We start from the raw sequence: 22,039 nt of genomic DNA, 5'->3' as shown, positions 1-22,039 counted from the left end.
TCAAGTCCTAAGACTCCCAAAAAATTCAAGAAGAAGAAAATTCAAATTTTTCTTACCTTGTAGCGGCACAGAGAAGAAGAAGAACAACGAGAAACGACTCTTTGCAAGGGCAAGAAAAGAAGAACGCTAGGGGTGGGGGAATAAAGATTTCCTGTGACTTCTCTTTCTTGTTGGAATAATAATTGTTCTCCAAATTTATTTAATCCATTGCTTAAGGCAAAATTAAATAGGTATTGGGGGCAATTATTTTCCTTTTCTAGAAGAAGTCTATCTTCAAATCAAGAAAGAAGATCAATTTCAAATTGGGAAACAATTTTACAAGCCTAAGCAGCTTGGGATTCCTACACCTATTATCATTTTCCTGCATGCAGCACAGTAGGTGTGGGGGTATTTGTGGAGCCTAAAATAATCCCAAAAATTCTAGAGGCGACACGTGAACTTTTATTCAAGAAAGACAAGATTGCCCTCAATAAATGGGCATGGTTTCTCAGATGCTCCCACACGCAGCTCACACCCCAGGAGGTCTCAGCAGCTGAATACAACTGCCCACAGCTCACCTGCCCTTAGCAAGGAATTAAAGATAAGGATTAATTACCCAAATCCTATCTTTAATACATTCCCAATTGAAGATTAACTCCAATCAAGTAATAAATTAGGATTATTACATCATTATCTCAAGATATTATTTCCTATTTAAATCTTGAGAATATTTAGAGAATATCTCTCCATTAAACACTATGGCTAGCCCTATTCCTATAAATACCCCATATTTTATCAAATTTTCAGAGCTTTTGCAACCCTAAAAAAGGCCTAAACACTTTACTCTTTGAGAGAAACTAACTTAGGCATCGGAAATTCGTTGACTTAACCCCAAACCCCACCCCCCCCCCCCCCCAACACCTCATGGGCGAATGAGGCTTAGGTCTCTGATCAAAGGTATTGATTGTTTTGCAGGTGCATTTTCGTCAAAACTGAAGATGGCGAAATTTGCATCAACATCAACAGTGAAATTTTTAGTCTTATTCTTGAGGATGTATATTTTCATGGTAGTGAGATTGGTTTATAAGCTGAAAATTTTGACATGTAATCACGAATATTATCTTTCGTTAATATCACTCCTGTCACGTAACTAATAAAGAAAAACTAGTGTTAACATTGATGAGTATTGTATTCAAGAATCTACTCTCGTAAACACATGATCTTCCTAGCCTTTGGTGTGATTGTGAAGCTGTACATAGGGCTATAAACACTTTCTTTTTCCTTTTCTTCCCTTTTCCATTTTTTATTGATTTAAAGAAGATTTTGCGAATGGATAGGGTTTTGACCTGGTAAAAGGACCGAGGAAGGGAGGAAAAGCCAGAGAAGCACTTTGGGGGAGGAACTGCCAGAAAAGCCTTTGGAGAGGCTTTGGAATCCATTTGATCTAAACAGCTCAATTTTCTTATTTTAAGCAAAACAAAAGCACACAGAATCTTGTCTCTTCCAACCAATAAACAAATAAAAATCGTACTCAAAAGAAGCTCTTGAGAGTTGAGAGTAACTTAATTAAGCTTAACTATGGTTTTTTCCACCATTAATCACTCTACAACTCATCATCTTTTTTTATGGATTAGAGTGTCACACCTACATGGTGTTTTTAAATAAATAAAAAAAAGTGATCAAATATTCCAAATTTACCTTTTTCCCGTTCTGATTGGTACCATTTATATTTTGTCATTAAATTATTGGAAATTTAATTAATGCATCGTAACTTTACAATCCTACTTAATTTTCTATTTTTGTCTAAAAGAGAAAAACTTACATGATAGAAATACATTACAACTGTTGCGTTCTATATTAAAACAACATTATGTCTAAAGAAACCTACATATGGAATATATCATTAGCATAAAACACCACCGTAACGATATATTCGTATCATTGAAAAGCCTTCTCCTTCTTAAGTGTGCACATGGCTAAAACAACCTACCAAATGTTCATCAATACAAAGTTACAAACTGCTCAACTGTATCGGCAATTATCTTAAATCAAGCTTGAAAATCCATGATATATGATAGTGACAAGTATCTTCCTTCATGATGTATGATAATGAAATGTATCCTCCTTCATGATGTATGATAGTGACATGTATCTTCCATCTAATATATGATAGTGACAACTGACAAGCATCTTCAGTCAAGCTTGAAAACCCAGAATCCACAACGGACTGGCTTGTCTGCCCTCTCACCTTCTATTCACTCTTATCATTTTCTATTTGTGCGGTTACGATTAAATTACGTCAACATTTTATATTACTATTATTAATATAAAATTTTAACATAACTTAATCGTGATCGCACAAAATAGAAAGATATAAAAGTGTATGGAAAGCGGAATGACAGAGAAGCCACAACACATAGAAGGTACTTATATATGTCCTTTTGGGAATATAATATACATTTTATATTTGTTTGAAATGCATAATATGCAATTATTTTGTAAGCAAATCATAAAATTTAGAAAATTTAAGTTCAAATTTTCCATGGAGGAAGAATAATATTTTCAAATTATGTAAGAGGATGGAGAGAAATAATATATTTTATTTTATTTTTTCCCAAAAAATAAAAAAAAAAACAAAACAAAGAAATAGGGGTAAAACAGTAATCTCACAACCAAACTCTGAATCGTACAAAGTATAAATACCCCAAAGTCAGTTGTTCTCAAACCGGGAGAGGAGAAACAGAGAAGGAAATATACAGAAAAGAAAGAAAAAAGTGGCACGAAAGGCAAGCGCAGAGCATTGCTCTGAGAATTCAGCTCTGAAATTTCTGTATTGATTCTCTGATTCCCTTTGCTGGGATCAGAGGTTCATCTTTCCTGCCCCACTGGGCACATTCCCTTTTTTTGTTTTTTTTTTTTCGGATTCTACTGGTTCTGGCATTACAAATTGGATTAAGGAGAAAGGAAACAAAAAAAAAATCACGCAATTTTGATAAGCTAAAAGCCGCTTCCGACGACAAGTGATTTTGGGAAATCAAAAGCGCGCGTCTTGTGATTTCTGCTCAAATGGGTATCTCACAGAATGATGGTAAAATGGAAGGTTGGCTTTATGTCATCGGGTCCAATCGATTTGGGCTGCAACACTCTCGCAAAAGGTACTTTATTCTGGAGGATAATTGCCTCAGGAGCTTCAAAGCCAAACCTTCTTCGGACTCGGTGGTACAGTTCTTTTGTTCTTCTTCGTCTCATTGTGCTTTTTGTTCTTCTCTGGCCTGTCTTTGAAAAGTTCTAAGTTGAAGTGAAAACCATGTTGCAGAATCATTGTTGTCTTTGTTTGTGTTGTTATGACATGTTGCCTATGACATGTGATGATAGTGTATGTGCGGTGAAAATTCGTTGATGTGGAATTCCATGTCCCATTGATTTTTGGTTTTGTGCAGATGTAATATGTGGTTTGATAATTTGATTAGATGGTTTTGTGCCGATCTGGAATTCATTTTTTTTCCTTACATGCTCGATGACAGTGACATCTTACCTCCGGTGACGCTTTTCAGCATTCCTTAATTTTGCAATTTCAGCAAGGGTTTTGTTGGTACAAAATCAGTAGAAATGCTCACTGAAAACTTTCCTTGATCAGGAACCAGTTACAAGTGCGGTAATAGATAGCTGCATTCGGGCTACGGATAATGGAAGGGCAAGCATTCATAGAAAAGTATGGACCTTAGTACCCTATGATTTTCAGAGATTCTGGATAAATTATTGTTGCAATGTGACAGATACATTTTTTTAACTCAGCATTAAATATCTAATGATTTGGGCAACCTGCAGGGCTTCTTTGTTTTCACGCTCTACAATACTTCCAATAACAACGATAGGCTCAAGGTAGGGTGTATTCCAAGTCATACATCATTACTTGGATTTTTCGTTGTATTGATACGTAATTGAAATTTGAACTTTTGATAGTTGGGAGCAAGTAGTTCAGAAGAAGCAGCAAAATGGATTCGTTCATGGCAGGATGCAGCATTAAAGGTTTCATGCTGCGAAGTCACTCCATTGGTATAGTAGTTATATTTTCATGATATGTATAATAAGTTTTATATATTTTCAGGTGTGTCCGAATACAGCACAGGATTTTGTGGCTCGTTCCAAGAGAAGATGGCCATCTTTGAGGTATATATTGGTTGCACCTTGGACACATTTCATCTCATAGTTACTAACTTATATTCCCGTACAAATTCATTGTAACAATTATACACGCCTGTGCGGTTATAACTTTTTTTCAGGATTGAATATCTCGGTCTTAAAAGCTACAATAAAATTGCTTGAACTATATTCTATCTGCAAACCTGAACTATATTCTGTTCTGAATTGATTGAACTACTGTGCATTTTTACATGTCACATAGGTTGTAGGAATCTCCAAGTGCTTTACTTATAAAGAAAGAAAAACAATATTAATTGGAGGTAGTAGCGAGTACAATTAACATGTTCTTTTAGATTTGAAGAAGTCGGCTGAACTTTTTTGTGTAACTCTGTATCACTTTGCAAATCTACAGTCACAGTTCTTTTCATACTTTAATTGTTTTGACAGAATGAGTGGTTCCAGGAGGACATGAATGCAAAAACTCTGTTGACCGGACTTTTAGCTCATTGATGCACACAGAAAGAATGACATCTGATGTTATTGCTCCCTCACCATGGAAAATTTTTGGTTGTCAGAATGGTAAGACTTCATGTTCTTATCTGCATTGCAAGTGACTGAATGTGTATGTGTGAAAACTTCATCTCTTCTGCTGCAGGACTACGGTTTTTCAAAGAAGCAAAAGATTGGGATTCCTGTGGAAGGGTGAGCTTCTCTTATGATATACAAATTCTTGATTTTTGTACTTTTTTGTCTACTTTTCTTACCTCAATGACGTCCATAACTTCAGCACTGGGATGATCATCCGGCTATAATGGCAGTAGGAGTAGTTGATGGAACTTCGGAGGCCATTTTCCGGACTCTTTTGTCTCTTGGCCCCTCAAGATCAGAGTAAGATCACTGACATGTATTTCAACATTTTTATACAGTGGAGTTTCTGATGACATTGTATTGGTTTATATAATTATATAAATAAAAATATGCTGTTATTCAAACCAAGCGTCTTGCAGATGGGATTTCTGTTACTACCGGGGTAGCGTGGTTGAGAGCCTTGATGGTCATACAGATATTATTCACCAGCAGTTATACATTGATTGGCTACCTGGTTAGATTTCAAACCGTGTTAAAGAGAGTTATATAAAATATATATGCTGTTATATGACACATCATGGTTTACAGGGGGATGAAACGAAGAGATCTACTGATGCGTCGCTATTGGAGAAGGGAGGATGATGGAACATATGGTAATGAAATTCTTCAAAAATCTAAACCATAACATGAAGCTATTGAGCCACTTTATAGCTGCCCCTGACCTTCTGTATCTGGTTTTGTCACAGTAATCCTCTACCATTCTGCGTCTCACAAGAAATGTCCACCAAAAAGAGGCTATGTCCGTGCTTGCCTTAAAAGTAATGTATGCTTTGAGCTAGAGATACTTATTGACTTACATATATGGCTTGATATTTGCTAAATGCTCTTCTGTTTTCCGTATCGTGAACTATTTTCAACTGCTAAATAAATGTCAACACAGCATACATGATTGTTCTTCTTTTCTTCCTTCCTTTATTCCATTCATCTGCAACTCAATTGTTCTTTTTTAGGTTTACTTTTCATCCTAGATAACTTCTATATGAATATTATTTCTGTAAAAATGCAGGTGGAGGATATGTTATAACTCCTGTGAACGAAGGGAAACAATCACTTGTGAGACACATGCTTGCTATTGATTGGAAATTCTGGAAATCATATCTACATCCGTCATCAGCAAGATGCATTACCATCCGTATGCTTGAGATAGTTGCTGGTACCCTTCCATTCTTTGCTTAGGATTGCATTTTTTGTTCCCTCTCCATTTTCAGGTTCTTGTCGATGCAAACCTTCATTGTTTCCATAATTCGCAGCATTAAGAGAGCTGTTCAGAGCAAAAGCTGGAACTAGCTCCCCTGAATTCTCATCCGGAGACATGTCAGGAGAGATCAGATTATCTCAAAGTGGACAGCAGAATATCAGGACCGAGGTTCAGCACCCTGGAGAAGTCAAAGAGATGGAGGAGGGTGTTCTCATGGAAGATGAGGTGGAAAAACCAGAAGGTCGCACAAGTTTGAAGGGGCTGCACGATGCTGCAGACGAGTTCTTTGATATTCCAGAACCAACAGAGTATGACCAGTTCGAGAACGAGTGGCCTTCAGATATGAGCATGGAACAGAACCCCACGGTAACTTCACTGATCACCAAGACTATCTCGTAGATATCCAAATTTTCAGACTCAATATTCGCTTCCAATTGCTCCTGTCAAGTTTTATATTCTGTCATGCACACTGTTGCAATACAATCTATTATCTTCTGACCATGTGTGTCAACACTGGATCTGCAGAGTATACAACATCCCAAATTGTCATCAGCTGCCGTTCTCGTGAAGAGATTGCATGAACTTAGAGGTCAGTTTGTTTCATCAGCATAAGTTGCTCTGGATGGATGGGGATGTCTAGTGTATTCGGTTGTATTTTGATTATTTTGGCCTAAAATTTCTTACACTGCAGTTCAAAAGAAGGGTTGTACGGACTTACAAGAGGTGTCCAAGGAAAATAATGTATGCCCTTATGGGGAAACCCTTCAAAAGGATCCAAGTTGTGCTCTACCTTGCAGCTGGGGATCAGCCGATCCTTCTTCATTTTTGATACGCGGGCCAAATTATTTACAACATCGTCAGAAGGTAACTATTTATTTTTCAGTTAGGCTATGTTTTAGAAGAAGCCAAAGAATTTGAAATACAACAAGATTCCTTGAAGGTTCTAGATTAGGTGTAGTAATTTTGACTTGCATAGAACCTGTTGTAAATTGTAATTCAATTACACACCAACCAAATTTGATGAAGCATAATTTGACTGCAAACCTGATCTACTCTGTTGGATGGGGTAAATAATATCTAAGAGTTGATTAAGATGGTCTTATTGAACGATGCGTTGAGCATCTTACCATTAAGAGGTTAAGGAAATGCAGATGTGAAGAAGAAACTCAGATTATGTACCATGTGATGCTTGATTTTCCAAGTCGAAGTGAACTTTTTCAAAAATACATGATGTGGTTCGAACGAGTGTTAGTATTGTGGTCAATCTTTAATTGCAGAAGGTGGTGGAAAAAGTTTTAGGCACCTCTGTAAAAGGTAAGATATACGCGTAGCTCTGCTGGCCGGATCAATATCATAGTTTCCTCTCAACTGAGAAAATTTGGAAGAGAGTAATCATGCAAAGGCTCCGCTGGAATTGGAAAACAAGAATTTCTGAGAAGTTGGTTAAGTTTATGACAGGACGGTTTATTAGGGAAGTAGAGGTGACCATTCTGATCGATGTATTTAAAAGGGGGGAAGAGGGGGGGGGCGGGCATGAGGCATGAGGTGTGAGGTGAAGCCTCACGGAACCTAAAATTTTAATCTATATTAATATATAATTATATTTATAACCGTATAATACTTTGTAAAAACAATTATAACCATAACTAAATCAAAAATAATATCATCTTCTTTATTACTAGGTCTAGTTGTACTTGGAAACTATGTCATATAGTCTCAAAATGTTATAATTATTTATTTTATTGTAAGCCATTATAGAGAACTTCAAAGAAAATAAGGATGAATGATCACAATTATAGGAAAATTTCAAGCAAAATAAAGGTTGAATGTTGCAATTATAAGTAATTTAAAAGGAAATAAAGGCCGAGTAAAGTAGTTATAGGGTATTTAAAATGATATAAAACAATAATTATGGAAATTTAAAGGAAAATAAAGGGTTGAGTGCAGTATTAATAGGGTATTTAAATGAAATAAATGGGGTGGAGTATTTATAGGGTATTTAAAATGAAACAAATGGTGAAAATAAAGGGTTGAATGGAGTATTTATAGGGTATTTAAAATGAAATAAAGACTAAGTGGAGCAATTATTATGGAAATTTATGGGATTTGGAGAGAGAAGGTATCTCCTTCTTCATTGAAATTAAAACGGCAAAATACATTTCAGAGAGCCTGGATTTTGAAGTAAAAAACGCCCAGATGAACGCCTCAGACGCCCTGAGGCGCACCTCTACCGCCCAGACGCGCTCTGGTGAAGCCCTCCGCCCACTCCCTCAAAACAAAGGCGGGAACACTGACACCCAACCTTAGAGGCCGCCTAGGCGAGCCTTTTAAAACAATGATTCTGATGTAAAAAGTAAATGAAGGGCATGCACATTCTTGCTAGTTCATGCCTTGATCTTGATAATTAAGTGAACGCAGATTCCCCCGGATGGAGTTAATAGCAAAACAGATACAGAATACGATTTGCATAACCTACTCCAAATAGATGGGATAAATCAGTGGTAATGTCATATACTGATTTTGCTGGTGCTGATGCTCTAGTTAGGACATGTCTTGAAATATTGTTTTCGGATCCTTTTCTTTCAAAGATCAAAGAGCCAATTTATCTATTCCGAAAGTGAACTTGGTGTTAGCTTTCTTTAATTTATGAACTGAGTAATTTTTCTTTGTGACAGATCAAGGCAAAAAGCACCTTGATGCAACTGGTTGGTGTAGATTGGCTAAGATCTGACAAGCGAGAAGATGATATTAGCAGCCGTTATGGTAGTATTGTTCAGGTCCGATCCATCAATTCTTCTAGTACCTTTTATTTTTTATACATGAACTTTTCGGCAACCTGATTCCACATACCTGCATATAAAGTACTAATTATACAAGCTATTGGATGGATGCATGCAGAAATATGCAGAACGAGGTGGATCAGAGTTTTTCTTTATTGTTAATATACAAGTAAGTTTTGATTCGAGTTTCATAAAGTAATAGCACTGCAATCATCATCAAGGAGCAGATAACTCAGTACACATTTTGATAAATCAGATACCCGGAACAACCATGCATACCTTGGCGTTTTATTACATGATGAAAACTCCTCTGGAGGAAACTCCTTTGCTACATGACTTTGTCAATGGAGATGATTCCTATAGGAACTCGAGATTTAAGCTAATACCATACATTTCTAAGGTCAGTACCTCAAGAACATTATATTCGTATAACACGTATATCTTTCATATTCAACTGTTTAACCATACATTTCTAAGGTCAGTACCTCAAGAACATATATTCGTATAACACTTATATTTTTCATATTTAACCGTTTACTTTGGTCTATTTGTTTTCTTAGGGATCATGGATAGTCAAGCAGAGTGTAGGGAAGAAAGCCTGCTTGGTAGGGCAACGGCTCGAAGTGCATTATTTCCGTGGGATGAACTATCTTGAGGTAAGTTACCACTTTACCAAACCCTTTATCGTGTTAAGTGACAGTTGAATATGCTAATGACATTTCAGATTAAGGCCGAATCATGGTATTTTATCTAATTCTAACTTATGAGATTTCTGATACCAGCTTGAGATCAATGTCGGGTCTTCAACAGTGGCGAGGGGGGTGGCAAGTCTTGTTCTAGGCTACCTCAACAATTTGGTCATGGAAATGGCATTTCTGATACAGGTAAACGACGTTCTCAAAATTTCATTGTACCTTTGTGATACAAGCTACCGTGAGTGATTCCTAAGTAAGAAAAAATTTTGCAGGCCAACACCGAAGAAGAACTGCCGGAAGTACTTCTTGGAACATGTAGACTTAACCAATTGGATGCATCGAAATCAGTTCCTGTAAAACCGTGATTTTCTTCACGCAGAAAATCTACATAAATCAAATCCTTATGAGGAAGGTGCCCAAAATATGAACTCCCAGCAAGTTAAAAAAAAAATGGAAAAAAAAATTATGTAAAAAGAGAGGTGCACCATGTTCTTGAAATGATATAATTTTTTAGGACTAGTCGTTTGGAGCTTGATCCGTTGTGGTGTGATTGAATTGTTATCCAACTCAAAAAAAGAAAATCCAGCTCATCACAGAAGGCAAATTGTAGTTTGTTTTCGATAGAATGGGTTTTGTAGATGAGTGTTTATTAGCGTTTACTCCTAAATTCGGAGGTTCTGTATTTGAATCTCACCCTCCCAGATATAGCTCAAAACATATTACTATTTCCGTTGCTGCGTCCATACAGTCTATTCGAAGTTTGTTATCTGTAAAAGTTACTCATCAAAAACACAAGGGAAAATTTATGCTCACATATCAAATAGTGTATTCTTTGCAAGGAGGATGTCTCCTTACACAAATGGCATTTCTTAATTTGTATGCAAGCGCCACCTTCTCGAACTTCCTTGGAACCTTATCATGTTTAAATTTTCCTACTCACCGTTGTATTTTCATAAAATATCACGTAACTAATAATTAGTTGGTTTCGACATTAGATACACTTGTAAGTAAGAAATTTTATGTTCGACTCTTATGAATGACAAGCTCGATACTTGGTTATGGATGTCTTATTGCATGGCTTAGTATGAATCGTCGTCCGCTAATATGGTGGTATACAAATAGAAATAAAAAAATTAGTTGGTTCTTGGGTGCGTTTCAAAATGCATAAAACATGAGGATGGTTAGCTCAAATATGTTGAATATGTAGCAGCTTGAAAATTGGGCCAAGTTTGCAAAGGCTTTAACCTGGCTTGGGTTTGTAACAAGTAATCTTAAGTGATTAGCGTAGTATTAGATTAGGGATGATAATTTATAATACGAAACGAATCAAAGCTAACACGAAATTAGCAAGTTTGTGTCAACACTTTACACAAGCTCCTACACTCAAAAATTTGATTAACTTAAACCATGGCTTTGATGAGGTCATTCATGCTCATCTCCTCTTGTACGATATTTTCTTATAAATGAATACCATACTATTTTTCTCAAAAAAATGATGACAAAGTCGAGTCAGTGTCAAACACAAATCAACTGACATACAACATGTTTAGCTAAAATTCATACAAACTCAAAATTACAATGTTTTAACCTAACCCATAAGGTCATACGGAGTTACAATTTAGTATCAGACTCAATTCTTATATATCGTCCTCTAATCCCTAGATGCTGCATGCACGAACTAGTAGTAGGGTTTCCTAGGACCTGTCACTTCATACCAAACGCAACTTCAAAATTTTCCACAAAATATTTTAATCAATCATGCAACCAATCTCGGCAATGATCAAACCCAGGTCAAGTTAGCACAACCCTTGAAAAATACATTCTCTCTACAACATTATGTATAGAATTCCCGACATATTATCTGAGTCCCTACAATCAAAACATAACGAGAAATCCAAAGAAACGCTTCTGAAAATTCAATTATATAGTACAAATTACAATTGTGGTTGGAATTTAATGGCATGTTTTAAGACTGGTTTGGAAGTGTTTTTGAAATGATTGAAACCGTTTTCAGTGAGAATATTTTTGGGTTCTAAAATCACTTAAATGTTTCCTACGAGAAACATTAGTATGTATTTTTTACAGGAAGCACTTCAAATGCTTTTCTAAGATTCATTTGCATTTTTATTAAGAATTGGTTTCAAAAACACTTTCAGCCATTTTAAAAACACTTACAAACAATTCATTCACACGCTACTATTACTTACATGGTTATCAAATCAAATAATAACAACAATAATACGAAGGAAATTGTTATTAGCACTCTAAATTTTTCATTCTACACTCCAAATTTTCTATATTTAGAAAGAAAAATACATTTATGAGGAGTGTAGAATGAGATTTTTAGAGTCTTTCCTAAGATGAATAAGCCAAAATACAAAGTATAAACTAAAATTAAAAAATGACAATAAAAAAAAAGAAATTAATTATTTTTTAAAGGGATTGAGTTGCCTATTTCTGAGGACTGGCTTACTGTTAATATAACAAGTCCAATTTGAATTTTAAGTGACGAAACAAAAAAACGAACTAACTGAGCACAAGCGGACTTTTTTCGATTTTTTTAACACCGTTCACATATTCATTGTTCAAATGCCCACCTCTTAAAGAAATTTTATTTTAGAAAGGTTGACACTGTGACAACAACTAACAAACAACTAATTTACTATTTAAAATACATAACAATTATTTATTCATGAGTAATGCTAGAACAATACATTTTTATTTTTCACACACGCCTTTCAATTTTTTTAACTGTCGAACGAATAAATTAAAGAAAATCAATGAACAAAAATTATCAAAAGTGTGTGAATAGCACTACCGTACATTTTAAAACAATATATTTTTATTTTTTACACAAGCCTCTCAATTTTTTTTAACTGTCGAACAAATAAATTAAAAAAAATCAATAAACAAAAATGATAAAAAAATGTATGAATAGTACTGGCGTACATTTTAACTTAAGATAGTTCCTCTCCATGGAGTAGGATTCCCTTCCTTCTTCTTTTTTTCTCCCCTTCCCTTCCCTCCTAATTGAACGATCACGGTTAAACCACGTCAATATCTTATATTAATTTTTTTATAACAAAAGAAAGACAAAATAAAATAATATGAAAAGAGAGGATGAAAAAAAAGAGATAAGACAGTCCTAGTTCTCTCTCCACATTCCCCCTTGTACGAAGACTTCACTAGCCCAATATACAAAAAACAAAAACAGATGTCCCTTTTATGTCAAATGTAAGTCACGTGACGAACAAATAGCTTAACATATGGTCCCCCACTCCCACCAATCAATGCATTTACTATGGGCACTTACGAGACAATAGATTTTTCAATATGATCGGAATATGGAATAGTACATCATGTGTTACTATACAAATAGTGATATGTGTGTTAATAACTTAATAATTTAAAAAATATAATTTCCTACCATTTATATAAAAATACATGATGTACCATCCGTGTTCCGGTCAGCAATGACAAATTTCTCCCACGACACCACTCTACAATGAACCACACCCAATCCCTCGCCCTCAACCCCATCGGTTTTCCTGTACTTTCAGCACAAATCCCAACAAGTTCCACGTCATCTGTGTGTAACGTACAACGACAACCAACGAAAAATTAAGCACATTTTACCGTCCAAATATGTATCAGAGTCAAAATATCCAACCGGAAAATATATAAATAGAATGTAACCGGGAATGGAGCTGGCGTGTCGGTGCCGATAGCAGGTTTGAAGTTTGAGTGGGGAGAGTAACCGGGAGTGAGAGGTGAACGGGTCTGACAAATTTTGTGTCTTACCCGTTACGGAAGGTTTTGATGGGCCCCAATACCGATACACTGGGGATCCTAAATCGTCGGTGAGTTTATTTTTGACTCTCGTGACAGACTCTGTATCTCTAACGGTTTTCAGTTGTTTTTCTTACTAAATGTACAATTATGTATGTCAAAGGTTTAAAATATCTATAAAATTATCAATTTTCAACGAAGTATTTGAAAAAGTAAAGATCGATTAAAGAAAGTGATTCACTATTAAAGATCAATTAAAATTAAAGAAAGTGAAATGAAAACTTCACCTTTTATTGGTGAGATATAAAAAAATTAATTAATATTAATGACATGTACTGATTCACTATAAAAAATTTGATAAAACTCATTACAAATTTCAAACTTTTGAATTATACCATCTATTGCAATTTTCATAATTTTCATCAAAGACAACCGATATCAATATCGATATTTCCATAAATTTGCATATCAATATTCCAACTATATTAATATTTTAAACATTGTGTGTGTTTTACTTAAAAGTAATTTAATAATGAAATTCAACATCTGATTTATATAACTTAAATGATTAAGAACGTTAGTTATATGCTTAATATGCTTATTTCAATCTCATTAAAGAAGTACAAAGGGACGTAAGTCACGAAACTCTTCATGCTAAATTCCAACACAAAGTTCTATTCTCTTTAACTTTTTCTATGTATGTTTGTTCGTTATAACCCTAACTTGGTTAAATCCTCCCGTCCAATAGGGCAACTTGGTGTAGGAGAATCGGGTTAGGATTCTAATTACGGTAGGTTTTGTAATCCTTATTACCTTACTTACAAGATGGGCACATGCCATTAAAAAACATACAAATTTTTGTTTATTTGGTGAGAAAACCCTTGAAAACGACCTAAGCAACCGACGATTTCGACCACATGTCACAAATTGAATCCCTGGGCATATGATGATTCATCTGATTTCCAAATTAACTTAATTAAGAACACTAGCCTATAGTACGACCTAAGGAACAAACAATTAATCATCTGTTAATTCAAGTTTAATATGTGTTTTTTTTTAATATGATTTGTCCTCGCATTCAAACTTCAGGTTGACTTTAGATAGAATGGTTCAAACTGAACATTTCTCTACACAGTTTTGTATAGGTTTTTACATAGTTGGTATACGCATAATGTCGAACATTATGCACATGGTTAGAGTCCTGTTCTTAGAAAAACAACCTTTTTCTTTATACAACTATTTTGAATAGCGAATCAATCAAACAATCCCTTAATAAAACAAAATAAAATAGGAACACTTTGCAGAACCCACGATATTTCGGGGTAAATAAAAGAGTAATGCTATCAACACATTTATTTTATTTCTCGCACGCTCATTTTAATTTTCAAGTAAATATAAGTGAGCAGAGAAGAGCTTTAATTGCTATCAACACGAAAAAAGCTATTTGTTACAAATCATGTGCAAATACAAGCAGGCATTCAATAAGAGCCCATTCTCTGGTAAAAACTTTGCTTGCCTTATTAGCTCAATTGTTACGAGCATAAGACGTAAAATACCAAAAAAAGAGTGAGTAATACTTTTCATAAATAACTCTCCAAAACTACGAACTGATTTTTTTTAGATATGGCCCACATATGGGCCCTACGTCACAATTTAGTCGCCAACAATGCATTGTACGGCAGTTCTGTCCGGGCCCACAAAGCCTTGTGCTCATGGCCCACTGCCCATCTAAAACAAGGACAATGATTGTCTGCCCTCCCACTTCCGATGCCCTCCCATGCCCCTCGTATTTTGTGTGGTCACGGTTAAGCCACGTCAATATTTTATATTATTTTTTTTTATATAGAGATAATAAGACAAAAATGAATAGTAATATAAAATGTTGACGTGGTTTAACCGTGACCACACAAACAGGAGAACACGGGAGGGCAGAGAATCCTTGTCCCTAAAACAATGAGGATCTTCTCCGGATCTTCATTGTGATTATCTTGGGGATCCTCCAATTACATCCGTTTATTGTATATCATCCGGTTAGAAATCATTGTAAATCTTTTTATTTAAAGTTAAATATAAACAATACCTGATAAAAATTAATCGCACGATGTACAATAAACGGATGTGATTGGAAGATTCCCGGAATCTTCACAAAGAGGATCCGGAGAGGATCCTCATTCCATCTAAAATGAAAAGGGAAATTAAAAAGAGAATCTTAACGAAAAACTTTTGATACTATTAACTTTTAACGTTAAATACATTTTTACTTTAAAAAGTCATTTATAGTACTATTTACTCATAATACTTTTTTATCTTTTTTATTAAAACTCAAAGTTTTTAAATTTTTTTTCATTAATTTTCCTAATTAAAAATTAAAAAAGGAAAAAGCAATTCCAATGGTACGCGACGCTTTCGTCTCAGAAAAGTAAGACCGTTCAACGTGGCGGGCAATGATAAGTCCAAGTAGGCAAAGAAGTGAGTGTGCAAGGGAAGACGAATCCCGAGGCAGAGTCACGTGACCCGACCCCACGTCTCGTGCTCTCTTTTAGTTAGAACTTGCACACAGCCAAGTTGGCATTGAGCAGTTGATTCCCTGCGTGGGCTCCACCGTATGCAGTCAAACCCATCAGCGCCACGTCATAAGCGTTCAAGGTAGACCATGTTATGTGGGTCCTGCCCCAACATGGGCTCTTTCTACATGCTCGCACGCAAATTGCGTATGACTGTTTGGATATTACGACTTTCACCCCCACACCCGCCTGTCGCGCCGGGCCGGGTCGCCACCTTAGCGAGCAGGAGAGAATTTATGTTAATAGTCGCGTATCAACAATGAGAAGCTGCAGAGTTCGAGGGCAAATATGTCCTTTTGAAAATGGAAGGTTACGCGGTCTTTTCGAGTAACTACTCCATGGGTACATGACAACCAACACTTAACCCCAAAACTGTGATTTGTTGGTGCGTGAAATACAAATGTGTAGCAGATTAATGTTTGACTTTAGAGACAGTGAATGACCAACTACACAGTGCAATATTAATATTAACTACTTTGTGTCATGAGAGTTGAATTCGATAAATTCTACACTGTTCCTGAAAATTTTCGCCTAATGTCAACACAAAATATATGATTGTTCTTCTTTTCTTCCTTCCTTTAGTCCATTCATCAGCAAGATGCATTACCATCCGTATGCTTGAGATAGTTGCCGGTACCCTTCCATTCTTTGCTTAGGATTGCACTTTTTGTTCCCTTTCCATTTTCAGGTTCTTGTCGATGCAAACCTTCATTGTTTCCGTAATTCGCAGCATTAAGAGAGCTGTTCAGAGCAAAAGCTGGAACTAGCTCCCCTGAATTCTTGTCCGGAGACATGTCAGGAGAGATCAGATTATCTCAAAGTGGACAGCAGAATATCAGGACCGAAGTTCAGCACCCTGGAGAAGTCAAAGAGATAGAGGAGGGTGTTCTCGTGGAAGATGAGGTGGAAAAACCAGAAGGTCACACAAGTTTGAAGGGGCTGCACGATGCTGCAGACGAGTTCTTTGATGTTCCAGAACCAACAGAGTATGACCAGTTCGAGAACGAGTGGCCTTCAGATATGAGCATGGAACAGAACCCCCCGGTAACTTCACTGATCACCAAGACTATCTCTTAGATATCCAAATTTTCAGACTCAATATTCGCTTCCAATTGTTCCTGTCAAGTTTTATATTCTGTCATGCACACTGTTGCAATACAATCTATTATCTTCTGACTATGTGTGTCAACACTGGATCTGCAGAGTATACAACATCCCAAATTGTCATCAGCTGCCATTCTCGTGAAGAGATTGCATGAACTTAGAGGTCAGTTTGTTTCATCAGCATAAGTTGCTCTGGATGGATGGGGATGTCTAGTGTATTCGGTTATATTTTGATTATTTTGGCCTAAAATTTCTTACACTGCAGTTCAAAAGAAGGGTTGTACGGACTTACAAGAGGTGTCCAAGGAAAATAATGTCTGCCCTTATGGGGCAACCCTTCAAAGGATCCAAGTTGTGCTCTACCTTGCAGCTGGGGATCAGCCGATCCTTCTTCATTTTTGATACGCGGGCCAAATTATTTACAACATCGTCAGAAGGTAACTATTTATTTTTCAGTTAGGCTATGTTTTAGAAGAAGCCAAAGAATTTGAAATACAACAAGATTCCTTGAAAGTTCTAGATTATGTGTAGTAATTTTGACTTGCATAGAACCTGTTGTAAATTGTAATTCAATTACTACACACCAACCAAATTTGATGAAGCATAATTTGACTGCAAACCTGATCTACTCTGTTAGATGGAGTAAATAATATCTAAGAGTTGATTAAGATGGTCTTATTGCACGATGCGTTGAGCATCTTACCATTAAGAGGTTAAGGAAATGCAGATGTGAAGAAGAAACTCAGATTATGTACCATGTGATGCTTGATTTTCCAAGTAGAAGTGAACTTTTTCAAAAATACATGATGTGGTTCGAACGAGTGTTAGTATTTTGGTCAATCTTCAATTGCAGAAGGTGGTGGAAAAAGTTTTAGGCACCTCTGTAAAAGGTAAGATATACGCGTAGCTCTGCTGGCCGGATCAATATCATAGTTTCCTCTCAACTGAGAAAATTTGGAAGAGAGTAATCATGCAAAGACTCCGCTGGAATTGGAAAACAAGAATTTCTGAGAAGTTGGTTAAGTTTATGACAGGACGGTTTATTAGGGAAGTGAACCTCACGGAACCTAAAATTTTAATCTATATTGATATAAAATTATAATTATAACAATATAATACTTTGTAAAAACAATTATAACTATAACTAAATCAAAGATAATATCATCTTCTTTATTACTAGGTCTAGTTGTACTTGGAAACTATGTCATAGAGTCTCAAAATGTTATAATTATTTATTTGATTGTAAGGAATTATAGAGAACTTCAAGGAAAATAAGGATGAATGATCACAATTACAGGAAAATTTCAAGCAAAATAAAGGCTGAATGTTGCAATTATAAGTAATTTAAAAGGAAATAAAGGCTGAGTAAAGTAGTGATAGGGTATTTAAATGATATAAAACAATAATTATGGGAATTTAAAGGAAAATAAAGGGTTGAGTGGTGTACTAATAGGGTATTTAAATGAAATAAATGGGGCGGAGCATTTATAGGGTATTTAAAATGAAATAAATGGCGAAAATAAAGGGTTGAGTGGAGTATTTATTGGGTATTTAAAATGAAATAAAGACTAAGTAGAGCAATTATTATGGAAATTTATGGGATTTGGAGAGATAAGGTCTCTCATTCTTCGTTGAAACTAGAATGGCAGAAAACATTTCAGAAAACCTGGATTTTGAAGAAAGAAAACGCTCAAATGAACACCCCACACGCCCTGAGGCGCGCCTCTGCCACCCAGGCATGCTCCGGCGAAGCCCTCCGCCCACTCCCTCAAAACAAAGGCGGGAACACTAACGCCCAGCCTCAGAGGCCACCTAGGCGTGCCCTGAGGCGAGCCTTTTAAAACAATGATTCTGATGTAAGAAGTAAATGAAAGACATGCACATTCTTGCTAGTTCATACCTTGATCTTGATAATTAAGTGAACGCAGATTCCCCGGATGGAGTTAATAGCAAAACAGATACAGAATACGATTTGCATAACCTACTCCAAATAGATGGGATAAATCGGTGGTAATATCATATACTGATTTTGCTGGTGCTGATGCTCTAGTTAGGACATGTCTTGAAATATTGCTTTCGGATCCTTTTCTTTCAAAGATCTAAGAGCCAATTTATCTATTCCGAAAGTGAACTTGGTGTTAGCTTTCTTTAATTTATGAACTGAGTAATTTTTCTTTGTGACAGATCAAGGCAAAAAGCACCTTGATGCAACTGGTTGGTGTAGATTGGCTAAGATCTGACAAGCGAGAAGATGATATTAGCAGCCGTTATGGTAGTATTGTTCAGGTCCGATCCATCAATTCTTCTAGTACCTTTTATTTTTTATACATGAACTTTTCGGCAACCTGATTCCACATACCTGCATATAAAGTACTAATTATACAAGCTATTGGATGGATGCATGCAGAAATATGCAGAACGAGGTGGATCAGAGTTTTTCTTTATTGTTAATATGCAAGTAAGTTTTGATTCGAGTTTCATAAAGTAATAGCACTGCAATCATCATCAAGTAGCAGATAACTCAGTACACATTTTGATAAATCAGATACCCGGAACAAGCATGCATACCTTGGCCTTTTATTACATGATGAAAACTCCTCTGGAGGAAACTCCTTTGCTACATGACTTTGTCAATGGAGATGATTCCTATAGGAACTCGAGATTTAAGCTAATACCATACATTTCTAAGGTCAGTACCTCAAGAACATTATATTCGTATAACACGTATATCTTTCATATTCAACTGTTTAACCATACATTTCTAAGGTCAGTACCTCAAGAACATATATTCGTATAACACTTATATTTTTCATATTTAACCGTTTACTTTGGTCTATTTGTGTTCTTAGGGATCATGGATAGTCAAGCAGAGTGTAGGGAAGAAAGCCTGCTTGGTAGGGCAACGGCTCGAAGTGCATTATTTCCGTGGGATGAACTATCTTGAGGTAAGTTACCACTTTACCAAACCCTTTATCGTGTTAAGTGACAGTTGAATATGCTAATGACATTTCAGATTAAGGCCGAATCATGGCATTTTATCTAATTCTAACTTATGAGATTTCTGATACCAGCTTCAGATCAATGTCGGGTCTTCAACAGTGGCAAGGGGGGTGGCAAATCTTGTTCTAGGCTACCTCAACAATTTGGTCATGGAAATGGCATTTCTGATACAGGTAAACGATGTTCTCAAAATTTCATTGTACCTTGTGATACAAGCTACCGTGAGTGATTCCTAAGTAAGAAAAAATTTTGCAGGCCAACACTGAAGAAGAACTGCCGAAGTACTTCTTGGAACATGTAGACTTAACCAATTGGATGCATCGAAATCAGTTCTTGTAAAACCGTGATTTTCTTCACACAGAAAATCTAAATAAATCAAATCCTTATGAGGAGGGTGCCCAAACTATGAACTCCCAGCAAGTAAAAAAAAATGGAAAAAAAATTATGTAAAAAGAGAGGTGCACCATGTTCTTGAAATGATATAATTTCTTAGGACTAGTCGTGTGAAGCGTGATCCGTTGTGGTGTGATTGAATTGTTATCCAACTCAAAAAAAGAAAATCCAGCCCATCACAAAAGGCAAATTGTAGTTTTTTTTCGGTTTGTAGATGAGTGTTTATTAGCGTTTACTCCTAAATTCGGAGGTTCTATATTTGAATCTCACCCTCCCAAATATAGCTCAAAACATGTTACTATTTTCGTTGCTGCGTCCATACGGTCTATTCGAAGTCTGTTATCTGTAAAAGTTACTCATCAAAAACACAAGGGAAAATTTATGCTCACATATCAAATAGTGTATTCTTTGCAAGGAGGATGGCTCCTTACAGAAATGCCATTTCTTAATTTGTATGCAAGCGCCAACTTCTTGAACTTCCTTGGAACCTTATCATGTTTAAATTTTCTTGCTCACCGTTGTATTTTCATAAAATATCATGTAACTAATAATTAGTTGGTTTCGTCATTAGATTCACTTATAAGTAAGAAACTTTATGTTCGACTCTTATGAATGACAAGCTCGATACTGGTTATGGATGTCTTATTGCATGGCTTAGTCTGAATCGTCGTCCGCTAATATGGTGGTAGAAATTAGTTGGTTCTTGGGTGCGTTTCAAAATGCATAAAACATGAGGATGGTTAGCTCAAATATGTTGAACACGTAGCAGCTTGAAAATTGGGCCAAGTTTGCAAAGGCTTTAACCTGGCTTGGGTTTGAAACAAGTAATCTTAAGTGATTAGCGTAGTATTAGATTAGGGATGATAATTTATAATACGAAACGAATCAAAGCTAACACGAAATTAGCAAGTTTGTGTTAACACTTACACAGGCTCCTACACTCAAAAATTTGATTAACTTAAACCATGGTTTTGATGAGGTCATTCATGCTCATCTCCTCTTGTACTATAGTTTCTTATAAATGAATACCGTACTGTTTTTCTCAAAAAAATAATGACAAAGTCGAGTTAGTGTCAAACACAAATCAACTGACATACAACATGTTTAGCTAGAATTCGTACAAACTCAAAATTACAATATGTTAACCTAACCGACAGGATCATACGAAGTTACAATTTAGTATCAGACCCAATATTTATATATCGTCCTCTCATCCCTAGATGCTGCATGCACGAACTGGTAGTAGGGTTTCCAAGGACCTGTCACTTCATACCAAACGCAAGTTCAAAATTTTCCACAAAATATTTTAATCAATCATGCAACCAATCTCGCCAATGATCAAACCCAGGTCAAGTTAGCACAACCCTTGAAAAATACATTCTCTCTACAACATTATGTATAGAATTACCGACATATTATCTGAGTCCCTACAATCAAAACATAACGAGAAATCCAAAGAAACGCTTCTGAAAATTCAAATATATAGTACAAATTACAATTGTGGTTGGAATTTAATGGCATGTCTTAAACTCGTTGGGAAGTGTTTTTGAAATAATTGAAACCGTTTTTAGTGAGAATATTTTTGGGTTTTAAAATAATTTAAATGCTTCCTACGAGAAACATCAGTATGTATGTACTTTTTGCAAGAAGCACTTCAAATGCTTTTCTAAGATTCATTTGCATTTTTATTAAGAATTGGTTCCAAAAACACTTTCAGACATTTTAAAAACACTTACAAACAATCCA

General features: G+C 35.8%; 1 protein-coding gene and 1 pseudogene across 1 annotated transcript; both read left to right on the top strand.

The window, feature by feature from the left end:
- The first annotated feature begins 2,686 nt into the window (after positions 1-2,686).
- On the top strand, positions 2,687-9,962 carry LOC103937195 (protein ENHANCED DISEASE RESISTANCE 2). The gene is given in 22 exon segments (XM_048565101.1): positions 2,687-3,198; positions 3,617-3,691; positions 3,808-3,861; positions 3,943-4,008; positions 4,088-4,149; positions 4,570-4,591; positions 4,593-4,701; positions 4,778-4,824; positions 4,910-5,010; positions 5,130-5,227; positions 5,298-5,363; positions 5,457-5,528; positions 5,777-5,923; positions 6,021-6,334; positions 6,494-6,557; positions 6,660-6,832; positions 8,644-8,745; positions 8,867-8,917; positions 9,005-9,148; positions 9,309-9,404; positions 9,531-9,632; positions 9,716-9,962. Coding segments are annotated over 22 exon segments (2,211 nt in total). The 5' UTR covers positions 2,687-3,045; the 3' UTR covers positions 9,809-9,962.
- A 6,304-nt stretch (positions 9,963-16,266) lies between these two features.
- On the top strand, positions 16,267-20,683 carry LOC125468752 (annotated as a pseudogene).
- The last annotated feature ends 1,356 nt before the right edge of the window (positions 20,684-22,039 follow it).

The sequence above is a fragment of a genome, unplaced genomic scaffold (genome assembly GCF_019419815.1).
Source record: "Pyrus x bretschneideri cultivar Hongxiangsu unplaced genomic scaffold, Pyrus_bretschneideri_v1 Contig4, whole genome shotgun sequence".
Classification (NCBI taxonomy): domain Eukaryota; kingdom Viridiplantae; phylum Streptophyta; class Magnoliopsida; order Rosales; family Rosaceae; genus Pyrus; species Pyrus x bretschneideri.
Note: the sequence above shows the minus strand (reverse complement) of the source record. Positions and strands in the feature narration are given on the sequence as shown.